The 16,917-nt window shown below is 35.1% G+C and overlaps 3 protein-coding genes across 4 annotated transcripts; all 3 read left to right on the plus strand.

Moving 5' to 3' along the window:
• The first annotated feature begins 549 nt into the window (after positions 1 to 549).
• Positions 550 to 5,433, plus strand: LOC147507088 (basic helix-loop-helix (bHLH) DNA-binding family protein). 2 transcript variants are annotated; one of them, XR_015217539.1, is made up of 9 exons: positions 550 to 1,089; positions 1,179 to 1,298; positions 1,415 to 1,520; positions 1,618 to 1,632; positions 1,733 to 1,795; positions 1,900 to 2,580; positions 2,910 to 3,290; positions 3,774 to 3,866; positions 4,893 to 5,433. XR_015217539.1 is itself a non-coding variant. In XM_086599822.1 (8 exons), exons 1-8 carry the CDS (start codon positions 974 to 976, stop codon positions 4,959 to 4,961), a joined length of 1,551 nt encoding a protein of 516 aa, XP_086455948.1. In that variant the 5' UTR covers positions 550 to 973; the 3' UTR covers positions 4,962 to 5,433. The 2 variants fall into 2 exon arrangements, 1 of the variants encoding a protein (XP_086455948.1); XM_086599822.1 differs by lacking the exon at positions 3,774 to 3,866.
• Positions 5,434 to 6,309: 876 nt separating this feature from the next.
• LOC147507089 (LOB domain-containing protein 19-like) lies at positions 6,310 to 10,786 on the plus strand. Its single transcript, XM_086599829.1, has 2 exons — positions 6,310 to 7,643; positions 10,385 to 10,786. The coding sequence occupies exons 1-2, from the start codon at positions 7,063 to 7,065 to the stop codon at positions 10,509 to 10,511; spliced, it is 708 nt and encodes a 235-aa protein (XP_086455955.1). The 5' UTR covers positions 6,310 to 7,062; the 3' UTR covers positions 10,512 to 10,786.
• A 171-nt stretch (positions 10,787 to 10,957) lies between these two features.
• LOC147507090 (CRM-domain containing factor CFM3, chloroplastic/mitochondrial-like) lies at positions 10,958 to 15,026 on the plus strand. Its single transcript, XM_086599823.1, is given in 10 exon segments — positions 10,958 to 11,941; positions 11,944 to 12,071; positions 12,269 to 12,746; positions 12,834 to 12,964; positions 13,379 to 13,729; positions 13,841 to 13,997; positions 14,090 to 14,382; positions 14,494 to 14,553; positions 14,641 to 14,724; positions 14,805 to 15,026. Coding segments are annotated over 10 exon segments (2,694 nt in total). The 5' UTR covers positions 10,958 to 11,010; the 3' UTR covers positions 14,886 to 15,026.
• The last annotated feature ends 1,891 nt before the right edge of the window (positions 15,027 to 16,917 follow it).

A 16,917-nucleotide genomic window follows, 5' to 3' on the forward strand; every position in this document is an offset into this window, starting at 1 on the left:
GTTAGAGGTATCAAAATGAACAAAGTTGGAGAAGAACAAAGGTGAGAAGTGACAACAATCATAAATGTTAACTAGGAAAATTTGAGTCGCAATGGAATAGTCTTGATCGATTTTTAAGCGACTCAGTCTTGGCTGCTTATGAATTAGCCGAATTAGTCAGTGACAAACAAACTAGCAAAGTTTAACATATTTTGCAAATTTGTGGGATACTATGGTACTTGAGAGTTCCAGTATATGAGGAGACATACTATAAACTTCGACATTAATAATTTGATATTCTGGTGAGGTCCAAAATTGTGGGTTTTGGTTTTTCAGCCAATTCGAAAGAGTTCGAATTTGTGGACAGACTCAGCACATTTCTATTGGTTAACAGTTTTTTGGGGCAGTAGGTACAGGTTTTTTGGGCAGCCACTCCCCCAATAAAATGCTGAGGTCTTGTGGACAGCAAACAGTTGCTTGTCCACAAATTTATTCTGAATTCGAAATCTTGGAACATGGAAGTTGCTAAATACAATCAGTCAAGTTTTAGAACCTTGGAAAGGACAAAATGGAAAGGGTAGAAAATTGAGAGATGTCACGTCCCCTTGGCCTCCTCCTTTGACGATTCTTCAAGTTCGAATCTTCCCCAGCCTAGACTTTGACTCTTCACTTTCCTGTCTATGAATGCCTTCTCTCATCTAGAATTCAATACAAGTATACAACCCTACCCTCTAGCTAAATATTCTTCTCTTGGAAGTAATTTTCAACAGTCCCCTCTTTGCCACATAATCTCTAGACTCTTTGCATCTCCACATCATTCGATCTCTCTTCATACAAGACTTATTCCTCTATGTCTCTACCAACTTTACACAGATTATTATTCCATGACATAGAACATATAGAAATAAACAAAGACAAAGAGATGGACTAGAGATTCAAGGAGTTCATGAAAAATCTCATGCTGTAGCGTTAGAGATACTATACTCTACCACATATGGATGCTGTTTTCTGCCTTGACGTAGAAGCACGCTCCCACTTTGTTAAAACCCTGGCTCAAAGTATTGGTTGTAGTTATATGTGCTTATGGTCCTATGTTCCTCTCTTACCAGAGTACACTTCCATTCTTATTTCTTTTTCACTCTGTCTAGCTCTCTTGTTCATCTAAGTTAATCTTTGTATAACTTGGTTATTTTTGTTAGTCGTCTATTCTCCATCGACGGTTGGTATAAGGAGGAAAGCAGCTCTTCATCCTCTTCAGGAAGTTTTACTCAAACGCTATTCAATGCTTATAGGCAAACACTACACAGTATTGATAATGGGTATTGATGAACTTTTCTTAGTTTTGAGAACCATATATATATTTTGTTTTTTCCTTTTAGTTAGTTGATGATGCATGTATATAAATATGCTTAATAAACTTGTTATATCGTTTCAGTTTTGTCCCTGGTCTTGCTTTTAAGGAGGGGATTCCTTATTTAGAGCTACATGAACTAGAACTTCGGAGAAGAACTTCAAATGAATATCAGCGACGATTCTATCAGGTATTACATGTATAACAAAGTGTTTCCATGATTAAAGGGGCTTGTTTATAAATGAACAAATGCTTATCGATCAGCTTGTGTTCTTCTAATTGCGCAGGAAGCAAGGATCAAGGTTTGTTCAAATCAAATGATATCTTTACAATCTAGTTAGTGTACTGTATTTGTATTCGAGGTTTTTATTGAATGTCGATCTTAAACATTTAATGTACTAGAGTATAGCATTCTTGAGCTGCAGAAATGGAGAGATTGAAATAGGCATGCCCATGATGATTCCGGTACAATTATCTTTTATAGTACTTATTTTTGCCATACCATTGAATATAATCATTCTGAGTTATGTGGTAATATTTTTTTCTCAAAATGGCTGCTTACTGAGCAGGTTAACATGAAAATGGAGATAAACAACTGGTTCCAACAATTTCAGTCTAAAGAGCTTCCTCTCCCACCAGATCAGGACAAGCCCTCATCGTCCTCTTCATCATTGAGATCATTATCAGTAGGTAGTCCAGAGAGTTCACCTCTTTTTCTCAACATGCCAAGCACTTCTTACACACCCGAATTCATCAAGGGAGTACAGATTGAGCAACCAATAAGACCCACATCCACTGCAATGCTACCACACCAGCTGCCAGCCATGGAAGTCTACAATCCTCTTCGTACACAATATCTAAATCCAGAGAGTGATAATGCGGCAATGGCTAGAGCTATGCTTGCCGTTATGTCTTCTCCTTCATCTTCATCTTCATCTTATAGTCAACCTATACAAACTAATATCTACAACTCCCATAATGCTAGTCCAAAAACAGGTGCTTTCAAGGAATATACCTCATCTCTAGGCCCAAATATTCCAACGAAAGTGAATTCAGGTAAGCAGAACATGATTAAGCGCGCAATTTCTATCATGAGAAACATTGATCTAGGTTGGAGACAAGAATTAGCACAGGGAATCCCTCATCAGTCAAGCTCTCAGTTGCACCATAAACTTTCAGAGCGCAAGCGAAGGGAGAAGCTTAACGAAAGCTTTCAGGAATTGAGGTCACTACTTCCTCCTGGTTCCAAGGTAGAGGATCAAAACACTATCTTTGTGACACTAACTTTACTCTTATAAACTTCTTGGATAAAATCAAAAGGATAACACGCTAGACTTGGTATTCACTTAATTAGTCTTCTGTACAAAGAGTTTAGGCTTTGTGTGATACGAAACCTTCCTTCTGATAATCTAATGCATGTGTCCCTGAAAACTTATTATAGTGTTATAGTGTACCATATTATTGTTCTTGCTCCAATGGCGGTTATGGTGAATGTGCCACTATAACATAAATTAACAGCTTGAACAGCGATGCTGATATGATTTACTCACATCGTAATATTGTTTATTTAATTTCGCAGAAAGATAAGGCGTCAGTGCTCTCTAGTACTCTCGATTACTTAAGCGGTCTGAAAAATGAAGTTTTGGAGCTCAAGAAAAAGAATAATTTGTTAGAAGCAAGAGCACTGCATGCAGTAGGTGCCAGTGAAGAAGCTGTAACAGGTTCTTTGAATGAAAATTTTGATGTTCAGATCATTCAAGTCTCTGAATCGACATCTCAAGAGCAAGAGATCGACCTACGGGTGACTATCAGGGGAAACTGCAACATTGTGGATTTGATTATTGACATACTAGAATTTCTTAAGCTGATGAAGGAAGTTAGCTTGGTATTCATGAATGCAGACGCCGCGGGGATACAGACTAGCTCGACCAACCGAATTATCTTAAGACTGAAACTAAAGGTATGTATACATGGACACATGAGTAAGATGATCAATCATATAGAGTTAACTAATTACTACATAATTATAAAATTTGAACAACTTCAACTAGCTACTCAAACTACATGATATATAGGGCTTTTGTGTTTTTGGTCGATGTGCGTGATAATAGGTAATTAGACTTTGGCCCACCCTTAATTCAATATTAAGTCTTGGCACATTGACAAACCTTCCATCTTGTTGACCATTAAGAAACTTTGAGAAGTGATGGTGAGAAATTTTCAATGGGCCAAAACCTAATATTAAATTAAGGATGGATCAAAGTCTAATTACTCTATTATCACATGGGCCAAAAACAAAAAAATCTTATTATATATTAATAAATACTTGTGAAATATTGAAACCTAGCTACTAAACTACATTTTTATTTGTTTTACATAAACTATTTTTTTTTCCCTTCGATTCGAATTGTTAAGTAACATGATATATATCCATCGATTGCAGTTCTTTTATCGTGCATTTGCAATTGTTCCGTCTATCGTATAGTCGATCCTCAAATCATTTGTCTAGCATCGGTCTAATACTGAATAAGAAAAGGTATATACAATTTCCCATCAAAGACATAGTTTAAAAGATTTGTTAGTTTAAATAAATAAATAAATAATCATGTAACTAGAATGTTTTTTTGCTGTCAGAATGTTTGGTCTCTAGTTATCCAAAACCATTTGATTCCAATATCCCTATTTAACACATTATTCAAAAAGCATATATAATATACCAGACATTTCAAAAATATTTGTAGCAAAAAATGTTGGTCATTTTCAATTCAAAGAACAAAAAAAAAGACGAACAAGACTTAATCGAGCCCGTTATATGAATTCCACCACCAAAAGTGAATTTATAAGATAAATTGAGGACTGATTTTTGGTGAAAATAGTCTTCTCATAATGGATAATCTTTCTACAAAAAATATTTAATCTTATTAAAAGTTGTTTTGAAATTTGAAAAATCTGGACAGTTGGATAATTTTATAACATTGTAAGCTAATTTTGACACATCTTCAAAATGTGTTGATTTTTTTCATCTATATTGTGGGGAGAACATCTCCTCCAAAAATAAACTTCTAATTCATGGCTGTAGAGGGTGGAGATTTTTTGGAGTTCATATAAGTGTAGTTTATATAACGGGCAGGATACTTAATATACTAGTCTTTTAGAGAGAAAACAAAGAAAAAAAATTAAAAAGACTAAATCTACTGCATTTATGATGAGTGCATGACTCATTTTATTTTTATTCAACTCATTTCAAATTGCAGTGTAAGATATTAATTTTGAAGGAATTAGTTGGTGGCATAGTTTGGAATTTTGAAAATTTTGGAATTTTGATAAATTCAAAATGTGAAATTTATTAAATTTCGACTTCTATCACATTCGGATATTTCAATTTTATATTTGGAATTCTATTTTTTTGAAAAACTAAAATTTCAGATGGAATTCGAAGTTTTCATTCGGAATCACAAAATATGGTTGGTGGTTCTCATGAAAATAAAATTAAAGAAAAAAACACTTTTATGGAAACCAGCAGGAAGATTGTATGCTTAAATGTTTTTGTATCATTTTGTAGGAAAGTGAATGGGACAGACCAGCCTTCCAAGAAGCTATGACAAGAATTGTCGCTGATGCCACAATATAGCAGATGTATCGTGCACCAGTAATCATATATATATATGTTTTTAAGTTCTAACATCACATGACCCCAATAGCCCGAATTGACTGCTCATTTTGAAGAAGAAATAATTCAAATAAGGCCAACTTTCAAATTTCGTTCGATGTATGCTACCTACCAAATCCAAGACTACCAACTAAACTAGTCTTCGGGCATTATACTTTTTTTCTTTGTGTGCACCTACACGTACTCATTCAGCCACATCATCATATATATCCTTCCAACTTCCAACAGCCACATCATCGTATATATCCTTCCTTCCAACTTCCAACTTCTTATGGCTGAAGAAATGAAGTAACCATTGCAAATGAGACGGCATGTTTGACCAATATTTTAATCTGGTTTAATGTAGTACTTGTATATGATTAGTAGAAGATTACCTATGTAACCGCTACATTGTTTAGTGCGTAGTGTACACAGACCTACTTTTGCATTCTAATACATATGGATACGTAAGTTGGTTAAGTAGGTCAAAATAGTAGGTTCGGTTAAAAAGTCTTTCTATACACCAACACAAAAAATAAACCGAAATTTGTGAACACACTGACGTGGCAAGTAGAGAGATCTTGATTTGCAGTACTTTTGGAAAAATACACACGCACTCCTGCCTGATGAGTGTCACATCAGTTTGTTCACTCATTCGGTTCAAAAGTGTGTGTTGTTATAGAATTTTGGTCGGTTAAATAGGTCAAATTAGCATGTTTGTGTAGCATTATTGGTTTTTGTCCCGAATGCATTTTTTTTTTTGAAGTATTTAGAGAGTATGTTTGGAAGTTTTCTTTTGGAATTGGAATTGAAAATATAATTCTAATACTTACAATCTCAAGTAGTTAAAATTCTTGAATATATATAAATCTTAAGTTTTTGTTTCTATAGAAACTTACAATTTCTTGATTTTGGATATTTGAGGTTTCCATTATAGTGCATAAAAGATTGCCAAACAGGGTGATTTTTAATTTTCGGAAATATATTATGAATTCTACCCGAAAATCTTAGTTGCGAAACACACCCTAGATTATTTGGTCGTGCACTTATATTCTCAGTCTTTATCATAGTCCGTGATTTTAAACGGAATTTTAAAATTTTGTCAAATATTTCGGGTTGAAAAAAATATAACTTCCCAAGTTTAGTTGGAATATATTGGAATTTCGGTTTTTGCATTACAATTTGTTGAAGTTTCAGAGTACATGTTTTGGAGATTACATTTTTCAGCAGGGACATACCACGGATGGGCTAAGGGACAATTGAGCAATTGATATATTTGCATCAAAATAGATATATCTCATTCCAAATCTACATTGAATTTTCATATATTTACATTCATAGATTTGTGATGTAACAAACTGAAGATTTAGACAGACTTGAATTTAGAGTTTTAGACTAAACTTGGATCTAAGTATCTAACAATTAAGCTTGTGCTTGCCACACGCTTTATAATCTTGTGCTGTACTCAAAAATTGGGAGAAGCCACACCATATTAAAAGAGGTGGTCATTATATTTCCAGACATGAACCAGATTTCGTTAGCTAAAATGATGTTATTTCGGGGTGAGATAATTATACCGTTTTTTTGGGGCTAATTTAGATGTCTAAAAATTGATGGTCCCAGTATATTGGATAATCCATATGCTTTAAGCCTTTAACAAGCTTATATTCTACGAATCTAAAATTGATCTGTTAGAGATCTGCTAAACTTGGAAACTGGGAAACCGGACTCTTCATTTTAACCAAAATATATGAATGTCTCTGTAGGAAACTTCTCTTCTTATCACATTTTAATTAAAAATTTCACACCATAGATTCGATTTGTTTTGAACATCTCAATGAATGTGAAACTTAATCTCATAGAGATACTCATATATCAATAACATCAATGGTAATGTGACCCTTCATAGCAACACCTTGGCACCTAGCAGCTAATATCAAAATATATCTCACATGTTTCCTCATTTTTTTCTCTTCTTTTTTTCCTTCATGAAAGCAATAATCAACATCATACCGGAAACCCTGCCGAAAATCCCACCACAACCAGCGAAAAAACAGAGAAAAAAGAATAAAATCTTTCATTCATGAATGTACCCAGAAACAGTAACAGTGGAACACAAGCTTGTGCTGCATGCAAATATCAAAGAAGAAAATGCCAACCTGATTGTACCTTAGCACCATATTTTCCTCCCACTCATCAAACACAATTTCTCAATGTTCATAAGCTTTTTGGCGTAAGCAACATATTAAAGGTTCTTCGTAGTCTTAATAGTCGGTATGAAAAAGATGAAGCCATGCAGAGTATGATATATGAAGCAGATGCTCGTGGAAAAGATCCAGTTGGAGGGTCTCATATGATTATCCGTAATTTTCACCATCAGATTGCTTGCTACCAATCTGAGCTTGAGCTTGTTCTTCATCAATTAGCCAGATGCCGCGAGCAAGTTCAAATGAATGAAGAAAAAATGGATGTTCCTTTATTTGTTTCTCCTGATCAGTATGAAGAACAGATGACACCATTTTTTATTAATGATAGTCCTAATCAAGGATATACTTCATTGGTTCTACAAGAATCAGATCCAATTATGATTAGTCCTGCCGCGGATGGATCGTGTTCTTCTTCATTTATAGGAATGTTTGATCAAGCTCTTGCTTTAGAATGCAGGTACGTACGTTAATATTGAAAAGGGACTCAACTAGATATTTTTGCTCATTTTTTATACCACATTGTGTATTTAAGGTTTTATTATCTTATTAAAAAGATGAATGTTTTAGGTTATATCAAACAGTAGGGTATTGATTTGGTTGACGTTTTGTTTAGCTATGAGTTATTCACCAAACTCGTTTTTATATCGAAATAGGGTTCAGTTTCCAAGTTTCCACTCAATTTAGATATGTAAAATGTTGGACAGATATAAGATTACGGGTGCTACGCCCATAATATTAGGAGAGAAAATGTTCATAATTTTTGAATCTTTAGAAAGGGTACGTTAATATTGAAAATTTTTTTTTTTTGTTCATGATGGTTATTAAACTACATAAATTGTATCAACTAGGTTCACAAATAAATTGTATTTATGGTGTATTTTGGATAAGGTTTTCTTTATCTTATTAAAAAGATGAATGTTTTAGGTTATATCCATAATATTAACAGCCAAAAAAATAAAAATAGATAGTAATATAAATGGTGCTGGCTTAGAAGAAGATGAAACTCTTGTGGCGTACTGCTATTTGAGATTTAGTTGACGTTTTGTCTATTTGAGATTTAGTTGACGTTTTGTTTAGTTATGAGTTATCCTCACCATCTTGTACAGTTTTTTCCTCGTTTTTTCTTTTACAATTTCTCCGTACTCGAAAACAGAGCTGTCCAGTTTCCACTCCCTCAATGTAGATGTGTAGAATGTTGGACAGATATAAGATTAGGGTGCTACACCCATGATATTAGGAGAGAAAATGTTCATAATGATGAGGCTGCAAACACGTAGTAAAGATGAGAAAATGTTCACAATGATGAGGCTGCAAACACGTAGTAAAGATGAAAAATGTTCACAATGATGAGGCTGCAAACACGTAGTAAAGATTAGTTACGATTTATCTAGCAACTTTTTTCGGGAGAAGGTACCAAAATTCTGGATGGAACTTAGAATAAAAGGCACCACTTGTTGTAGGATATGGTAATTGCCTTGTGCGCAAGATTAAATTCACTGTAGTACATTACCGAGTGTCGGCCCTGACATTTTGGTGGCCTAAAACAAAACAATAGAATGTAGCCTTATATGCGTTAATGTTACTTTTTTTTTTTTTTTAAACTTGTGTTATTCAATATAATCCAAGAGAGAGCGAGTGAAGTGATTTTGTTATTTGACAGAAGAGTTTTATTTGTTTTTTTAGATATAGATAAAAGTTTGGATTTTTTAATTGTGAGTTGGTTTAATATATTTTTTTAATTGTTTGTAATGAGTGGGGATAAGTATTGCGAAAGAGTTTAATAAGGAGTTGGGTTCTCGGGGATTGTGAGTGATTTTGTTATTTGGCAGATAAGTTTTATTTGTTTTTTTAGATATAGATAAAAGTTTGGATTTTTTAATTGTCAGTTGGTTTAGTGTTTTTTTTTTAATTGTTTGTAACAAGTGGGAGTGGGGTAAGTATTGCTAAATAGTTTAATAAGGAGTTGGGTTCTCGGGGATTGTAAGTGATTTTGTTATTTGTCAAATGAGTTTTATTTATTTTTTTAGATATAAATAAAATTTTGGGTTTTTTAATTGTGACTTGATTTAGTGTTTTTTTTTTTTTTAATTGTTTGTAACGAATGGAAGTGGGGTAAGTATTGCTAAAGAGTTAAATAAGGAGTTGGGTTCTCGGGGATTGTGAGTGATTTTGTTATTTTGCAGATGAGTTTTATTTGTTTTTTTAGATATAGATAAAAATTTAGGTTTTTTAATTGTGAGTTGGTTTAGTGTGTTTTTTTTTTAATTGTTTATAACGAGTGGGGCAAGTATTGTCAAAGAGTTTGGGGATTATGAGTGATTTTGTTATTTGACAAAAGAGTTTTATTTGTTTTTTTTAGATATAGATAAAAGTTTGGATTTTTTAATTGTGAGTTGGTTTAATGTTTTTTGTTTTTTTTTAATTGTTTGTAACAAGTAGGGTAAGTATTGCCAAAGAGTTTAATAAGGAGCTGGGTTCTTGGGGATTGTAAGTGATTTTGTTATTTGTCAAATACGTTTTATTTGTTTTTTTAAATATAGAAAAAATTTTAGATTTTTTTAATTATGAGTTGGTTTAGTGTTTTTTTTTTTTTTTAATTGTTTGTAATGAGTGGGAGTGGGATAAGTATTGCCAAATAATTTAATAAGGAGTTGGTTTTAGGGATTGTAAGTTTTTGTTTTTAATGAGTTTTATTTATTTTTTATATATAGATAAGAGTTTGGGTTTTAATTGTGAGGTTTCAAGGTTTTTTAATTGTGAGTTGGTTTTAAAGTTTAATATTTTTTATTTTTAAAGAGTATTTGGATTATCGGGAATTGTGAGTGATTTTGTTATTTGATAGAAGAGTTTTATTTGGGGTAAATATTGTCAAAGAGTTTTAATATAAAGATTGGGTTCTCAGGTATTGATGGATTAATTGAAATCGTGTGTTTAGTTTTTTCTTAAATATGGTTGGTTTATTTTTTTGTCATAAATAAGTGGCAACTAATTGAACTCTTTATTATAAAATTTATTGTTTTGTGCCTATAATAGGCCCATATTTTTTGTTTTGGTTTGGGCCCAAAGCAAATGTTTTGATCGCTTTGCCTAGCATTTATATTACTGTACAAAAATACACAGGGAAACAAAACTAATTTAGATAATAGTATATTTACGAGGGACTAATTGGATCTATTTTTATTTTTTTTTTTTTTGCAGGAACAAAATAATTGATGGAGAAGAGACTGAGGATCTAGTCCTAAGAGAGGAGACAGTCCCACAGGAGAATTTTCCTGAACATGAACTAAAAGAAGTTGTTTCTCAATTTACACTTACAAACTGCTAGATGTAGTAGGCGTTTTCTTCTTCTAATTTTCCATTTGTTTAGAGCATGCATGTAGTTAATTCATGTGAGTAGAATTCATGTGTAGGAATTTATTATGGATAATGTAACATTGTACTCGAACTAGTACAAACAGGAAAGAAAAATATAAGAATTAACTGATAGGTTTAGTGGTTTGCAATTTTTCTTAGACTCGAGTACTCGACAAGACTTTTCGAGTTTGCTTTACTGTACAGTACACATTTTACTGAAATTATGATGTAGAATTCATTTAGCCAGCTTAATTTGTGTGAAAAAAAATGCTCGTATCCATCCTTTTTCCTCTATGCAAAATGTGTATTGGCCGCAAATTTTTCCTTCTGATATTTCTACAACATTTCGCTACTATAATTAAAATCGTGAAACCAGTGGTCCGATATATCGGAAACATGTGTTACTAAAATATCGGTTTTTTTTTTTTTTTCAGATAACAAAACTGAAGTTTAATGGAGTGAGCTAAAAAATGCATCTTTCTTCCACTTCTTACAATCCATCACCTTCTTTTAACACACTTTCTTCTTCTTTCTCTCCATGTGTTTCATTTCTATACCTTCAAACTATAAACAGTTTCAAAACTCTTAACCTCAAAACCTCTTGTTCTTCAACTTCTTATCAAACAGAAGAAGAGCCCAAGAGAGTGAAAAAGAAGCAGAAGCTTAGACCAAATTTTTATGAACAAGTTCGTGACAAGTGGTCTGTTAAACTTGAGTCACAGAGAAAAAAGTTTCCATGGCAAGTGCAAGAAGAAGAAGAAGTAGAGAATTTGAAAGAGGAAGAAGAAGAGTGTGTTGAGTGTTCTGAGGAAAATGAGGAGACTCCAATGCTTGATGACCATGTAAGTTTATCTTTGAGAAATCATTTAAGTTCAGCTCCTTGGGTAAGTAGAACTAGTTTAACAAAACCTCAGTTTGTTTCCAAGCCTGAAAATGTAGTTAATGAATTTCGCAAAGTGTCGAAAAGTTTGAGAGGGGTTAGTTATTTTAATGGAGAGTATAAATCCAGAAATGAACTTGGGGAAAGAAGTAGTACTAGTGAAATTTGCGAAGAATCGAGAAAAGGGGCGAGTAACATTGATGGAGAGTTTGAGGAGGAAGAGAGAATTGAGAGGATTTCCAGTTCATCTGTTGAGGTCAGTGAATGCCCATCGGGATTAACGGAAGAAAAGAGGGAGGAGTTTGATGAAGAATTTGATGATTCCAGTGAAGAGGGTGGTAGTTTTTTGGGTTTTAGTACAAAAGATGACTCAATTGAATTACCATGGGAGAGTAGGAATGATTCTGTGGATGGAAGTAAGTGGAGGAGGAATAAAGCTGTGGTTGCGGAGAAAATGATTCCTGAAACTGAATTGAGGAGGCTTAGGAATATTTCGTTGAGGATGAAGGAAAGAATGAAAGTCGAGCAGCAGGTGTTACACAAGCATTGGTTGATAGAATCCATGAGAAATGGAGAGAGGAAGAAGTGGTGAAGTTAAAATTTGAAGGACCTCCTGCCTTTAACATGAGGAGGACTCATGATACCTTAGAGGTAATTTTACTTATTGATATTATTTTGCTATATTCTCTATATGTTTGTAGTACACTATGTAGTTTACATGGAGACAGTTGAATGGTTGATTCTCATACTTCTGACTTTCCATGTTTAATTATTACTCAGCTTCCCTTGGCGTAACTTATCTGTATGTTACCATAATTCTGACACGGATCACCTTTATATGCTAACAGACTAGAACCGGAGGTCTGGTGATCTGGAGGTCTGGCAGTTCACTTGTGTTGTACAGGGGAATGACTTACATGCTTGCATGTGTGCAACAATACAGTAAACTGACTCAAGCTAATCGAAATGTCACTAGTCCCTTCAAAAACTCAACAACTGATGTTGTTGACAATAGAGGATTAAATGATGCAGCTAATAGTCAAGGGTCTCTATGTACTAGAGCTGCAAAATCATATAAAGATACATCTAAAGAATTGATGGCTATGGGTAAACTTAATGATCTGCTGGATGAGTTGGGTCCACGATTTGTAGATTGGTCCGGCCCTGAACCACTGCCAGTTGACGCAGATCTTCTTCCTTCTCTGATTCCTGGTTACACACCTCCATTCAGAATACTTCCTTATAGAGTAAGGCCTGTTCTTGGAAACACGCGAACGACGTTATACCGTAGACTTGCTAGAACAATGCCTCCTCATTTTGCCCTCGGTATTTATTAATCACTGTGAATTTATCTGTATTTATATAGTTTTTTCTTTTAAAGAGTCACTTTCTAAGAGGATTTAATTCCTACAGGAAGAAGCAGAGAACTACAAGGATTGGCTATTGCTATGGTGAAGCTATGGGAACGAAATGCAATTGCAAAAATTGCCATCAAACGAGGCGTGCTGAATACCAATAACGAGAGAATGGCAGAAGAACTTAAGGTTATACCATATCATATTTTATTTAGGTATTCTAGGAGTGTCAATTGTGAATACTGTTCACCTGCAATCACAATGTAAAACAAGATAAGTACATTGTATTAAATGCTAATATTCAAACGTGTGGTATATATTTAACTTGAAATCTATGTAACACGAACACTTCACTATCTTGCAATTTTCCATTTGAAGCCCTTTGCACTGGTCGGATTCTCATGTTTCAGTTCAGAAAAGTTTCACTAGTCTAGACCTCCATAACCTTGCCCGCCAGAACACTTGTCGTTATTGTTACAAGTTTGAAATGATTTGGACTTTCACCCTTCCTCTTTGCCAATGTTGTAGTTGCTCCGCTCCCCGGTTTGTGTAATAACCTACTTGTTCTACCCGTTTATGACCCGTAGTTTTTATTCGACGCAGAAATTAACAGGGGGAACACTTCTGTCTAGAAACAAGGAATATATTGTCTTTTACAGGGGTAATGACTTCTTGTCACCTCCTGTAACAGAGGTCTTGCTCGAAAGGCAGAAACTAGTAGAGGTCCAACAAGAAGAAGAAGAGATAGCACGAGACCGAGCTTCTACTTTGTTCGTTTTAAAAGCCAAAGCTGCTAAAGGTCCATTGGTGGCTGGTACCCTGGCGGAAACTCTTGCTGCAAAGTCGTGCTGGGGAAATGAACCAAGCTGTGAGGATCTAGAGAAAATGAAAAGAGAGTTTGCTTTGGTTAGACATGCTTCATTAGTCAGATACTTCGAGAAGAAACTTGCCCGTGTAAGTTCATTTCCATCAGAGTGAGTAATTCTTTGTAGATTGAAGAAATAAAGTAATCTTTTGTTACTTCGGACTTTTTGCTTTTGAACGCCCTCCTCTGCGTAAATACAGGCGCAGGATAAAGTGAAGAAAGCTGAAAAGGCTTTGCGAAAAGTTCAGGAGTTTCTTAATCCAACAGAACTTCCATGTGACTTAGAAACCATAACAGACGAGGAGAGGGTTTTGTTTCGTAAGATGGGTTTGAGTATGAAGCCTTTCTTGCTTGTAGGTAATCTCTTTCTCTCATTAACATGTAATCATCTGCCAGTCTTGACTCTTAACAGATAGCTGACAAGATAAAAAACTGATAATGTAATACAGGGAGGAGGGAAGTTTTTGATGGGACGGTGGAGAATATGCATTTGCATTGGAAGCATCGTGAACTGGTCAAGATAATTGTGAGGGGGAGGAATTTCCCCCAGGCGAAGCACATAGCAATCTCTCTTGAGGCTGAGAGTGGTGGAATATTAATATCTGTGGATAAAACCACCAAAGGCTATGCCATCGTCTTTTATCGTGGAAAAAATTATCAACGTCCGCGTGCAATAAGGCCCAAGAATCTACTGACAAAGAGGCAGGCATTAGCACGTTCGATCGAGCTTCAGAGACGGGAGGTAACATCTTAATGTTATTATGTTCGTCATTGCTTTCTTCTGACGCTGATACTTTATTTTGCTTGCTTTTGGGAATCCTTCCTGTAATTTCCACCATCTATAAATCTGCAGGCACTAATTCATCATATTTCTGATCTTCATGAGAGAATTGAGCTACTAAGATCTGGACTGGTATGATTTTGCATCTCTTGCAAATTATTTGAATGTCAAAATGCCAAGAATTGCACGCACAACTATCCCGATTTTTGAATTGTACAGGATCAAGTGGAAGATGCTAAAGAAGTGGGTGAAGAACTTCAAACAAAGTTGGAGGGGATCTGCTTGTCTGACGATGATTTTGAGGTGTGTGAGCATGTTCATTTCCATTGTAGACGTCTTATTATATAGCAACCTTAACTGAAACTTTTTACTTCTTTTATCAGGATGAAGGTGAAGAGGTATATATGCAAACATACAACAATGGTGACGAGGAAGAAGGCACCACAATCCAAGAACCTCACTAGAAGTTCTTGGAATGTCTGTTAGAGTCTTAGCGAGTTAGAGACAACTAGAGATTCATGAGTGGAGCAAGATATTCTTTTCATTGTAACCTTGAACTTCCTTTTTAATTTAGAGTTACTTAATCTTATGAACAACCACTAAAACATGTTCAATGAGCCGATTTCCAGTTTTCACTGACAAAGCCACGCGTGCACCCCAGTAGTAATAATTTGCTAATAGTTTGGAGAACCCAGATTCTCAACAACTGGTTTTGCATTCAAGTCTTTGTCTGGGAATGCATTCTCGTTGCCAGCTATGGCAGTTTCAAGATGGCCGATGGTGCCCGACATATGAGCTTCCTTCTCCACTATTGCAGAAACTGTAGCGTGGGTCGCTGCTGTTGTATCTTGGGTCATTGCTGTAGTTGCAATTGTAGGTTTTGCAACAGGAAATGCAGCTTGCTCAATCACCTCGACTAATGTGGGCTCAATTTCAAGCATTGTGGCAACCTGAGGGCTGTGGCAGTAACTAGTAAGTATACTTGCTTCTTGGTTGCAGTCTGTTAGAGTTGCCGGTGTTACTTCAGACACTACATTCCCATTCACATCCTCAATAACAGAGCTAGTAGAGATGGGCATGCCTTGTGAGTCCTTGGTTCCACATGCCCCGGATTCTTTGTTTCTATTCTTCCTGTTTCTGTACCTCTTTTTCTTCCATGTGTAGCTTCAGTGTTGTTTTGATTTTCAGACCTCTTCTCCTTATCAGGTTTGGGTCCTTCTCAGTTCTCATCTCTTTTTGTAGTGATTTACATTCACTCATCAAGTGTCCAAGGGACTTGCAGTGAACATAAAATTTTGGGAGTTTTGAGAGCTCAATCTCCTGCATAAAATCCACGCCATTTGGAACTTCAACAAGGATCTGATTTGGGATGTGTTTTGATAAATCTAAATCCACCAAAACACTAGCACAGAACCCATATTCCCCCTCTGCTGTCGGTTTGTCTATGGCGATAGGATATTCCACGCATCTACCCATAGACATTAGTATCTCATAATCCCAATATTGTTGCTTTAGCTTGGGAAATTTTACCCAAACCATAGCGTGAGAAATGCGCTAGCTGAACATCTGGATCAAAGTCTGGATCCCATTTCGACAATATGAGAATTTGGTTCTCAAATTTCCATGGACCACCACTCCATATTTTAACAAAGTCCTCTTCACATGTGAGTCTAATCATAAAGTACCCTTTGCCCAGCGGTACAATTTTCCAACTTCCCTTTGGAATCCATTGCTCAGCTGAACAACTTCAACAAGGATCTGATACAGCTGATCACCAGGAAAAATCGTAAAGAAATTTGTGTAGGTAATTAAGCCATTGAAGGTTCATCTTCTATTATCACAATGAGACTGAAAAAATCACAATGACGAGATTGTCGCTTGGTAGCATCAGGCATGCATGGCAGCTGCATGGTACCTTAGTAGGTTTTTTCAGTATGCATGGTGGATCTCCATCACTGAAAGAAACCGAATTGAATGTAATCAGAATACGAAATAAGTCGCGGCACTATGTCTTCTATTAATTATGTGGATGTGGGGAGATTGTCTTCTATTAATTATATTGTAAAGTTGAGAGAAAGGACCAACAATAGTTAAGTTGCTCCAGACCCCGCAAGCAAACAACTCTATCATAAAAAAAATATGTTTACAAGCAGAACTCCTAAAGACTTAACCTCTTTGATTGACAAATATTCAGAGTGAAACTTTTCAATAGTCTCAGTAGATCTTCATGGAGACTTTTTCTTTGGTCGTTCATCCAATTTTTACGTGCTAATTCCCATTTGAAGGCAGAAAGCATAGATTTCTACCTTCATAGAATGTGCATAGGAACTTCTGTGATATTGTCAATTGGTAGAGGTGACCTTAAAGGAGTTTCTCGCACTTTGCTTTAGAAGTAGATAGATTAGGATCATATTTGGTTAGTGGCTAATTGATTTAACATCCCGGTTATAAGTTTTCTTATTGGATTTAATTCCTTGTTGATCTAAACTTTTCCTT

This window comes from Coptis chinensis, chromosome 3, assembly GCF_015680905.1.
Source record: "Coptis chinensis isolate HL-2020 chromosome 3, ASM1568090v1, whole genome shotgun sequence".
Taxonomy (NCBI): Eukaryota; Viridiplantae; Streptophyta; class Magnoliopsida; order Ranunculales; family Ranunculaceae; genus Coptis; species Coptis chinensis.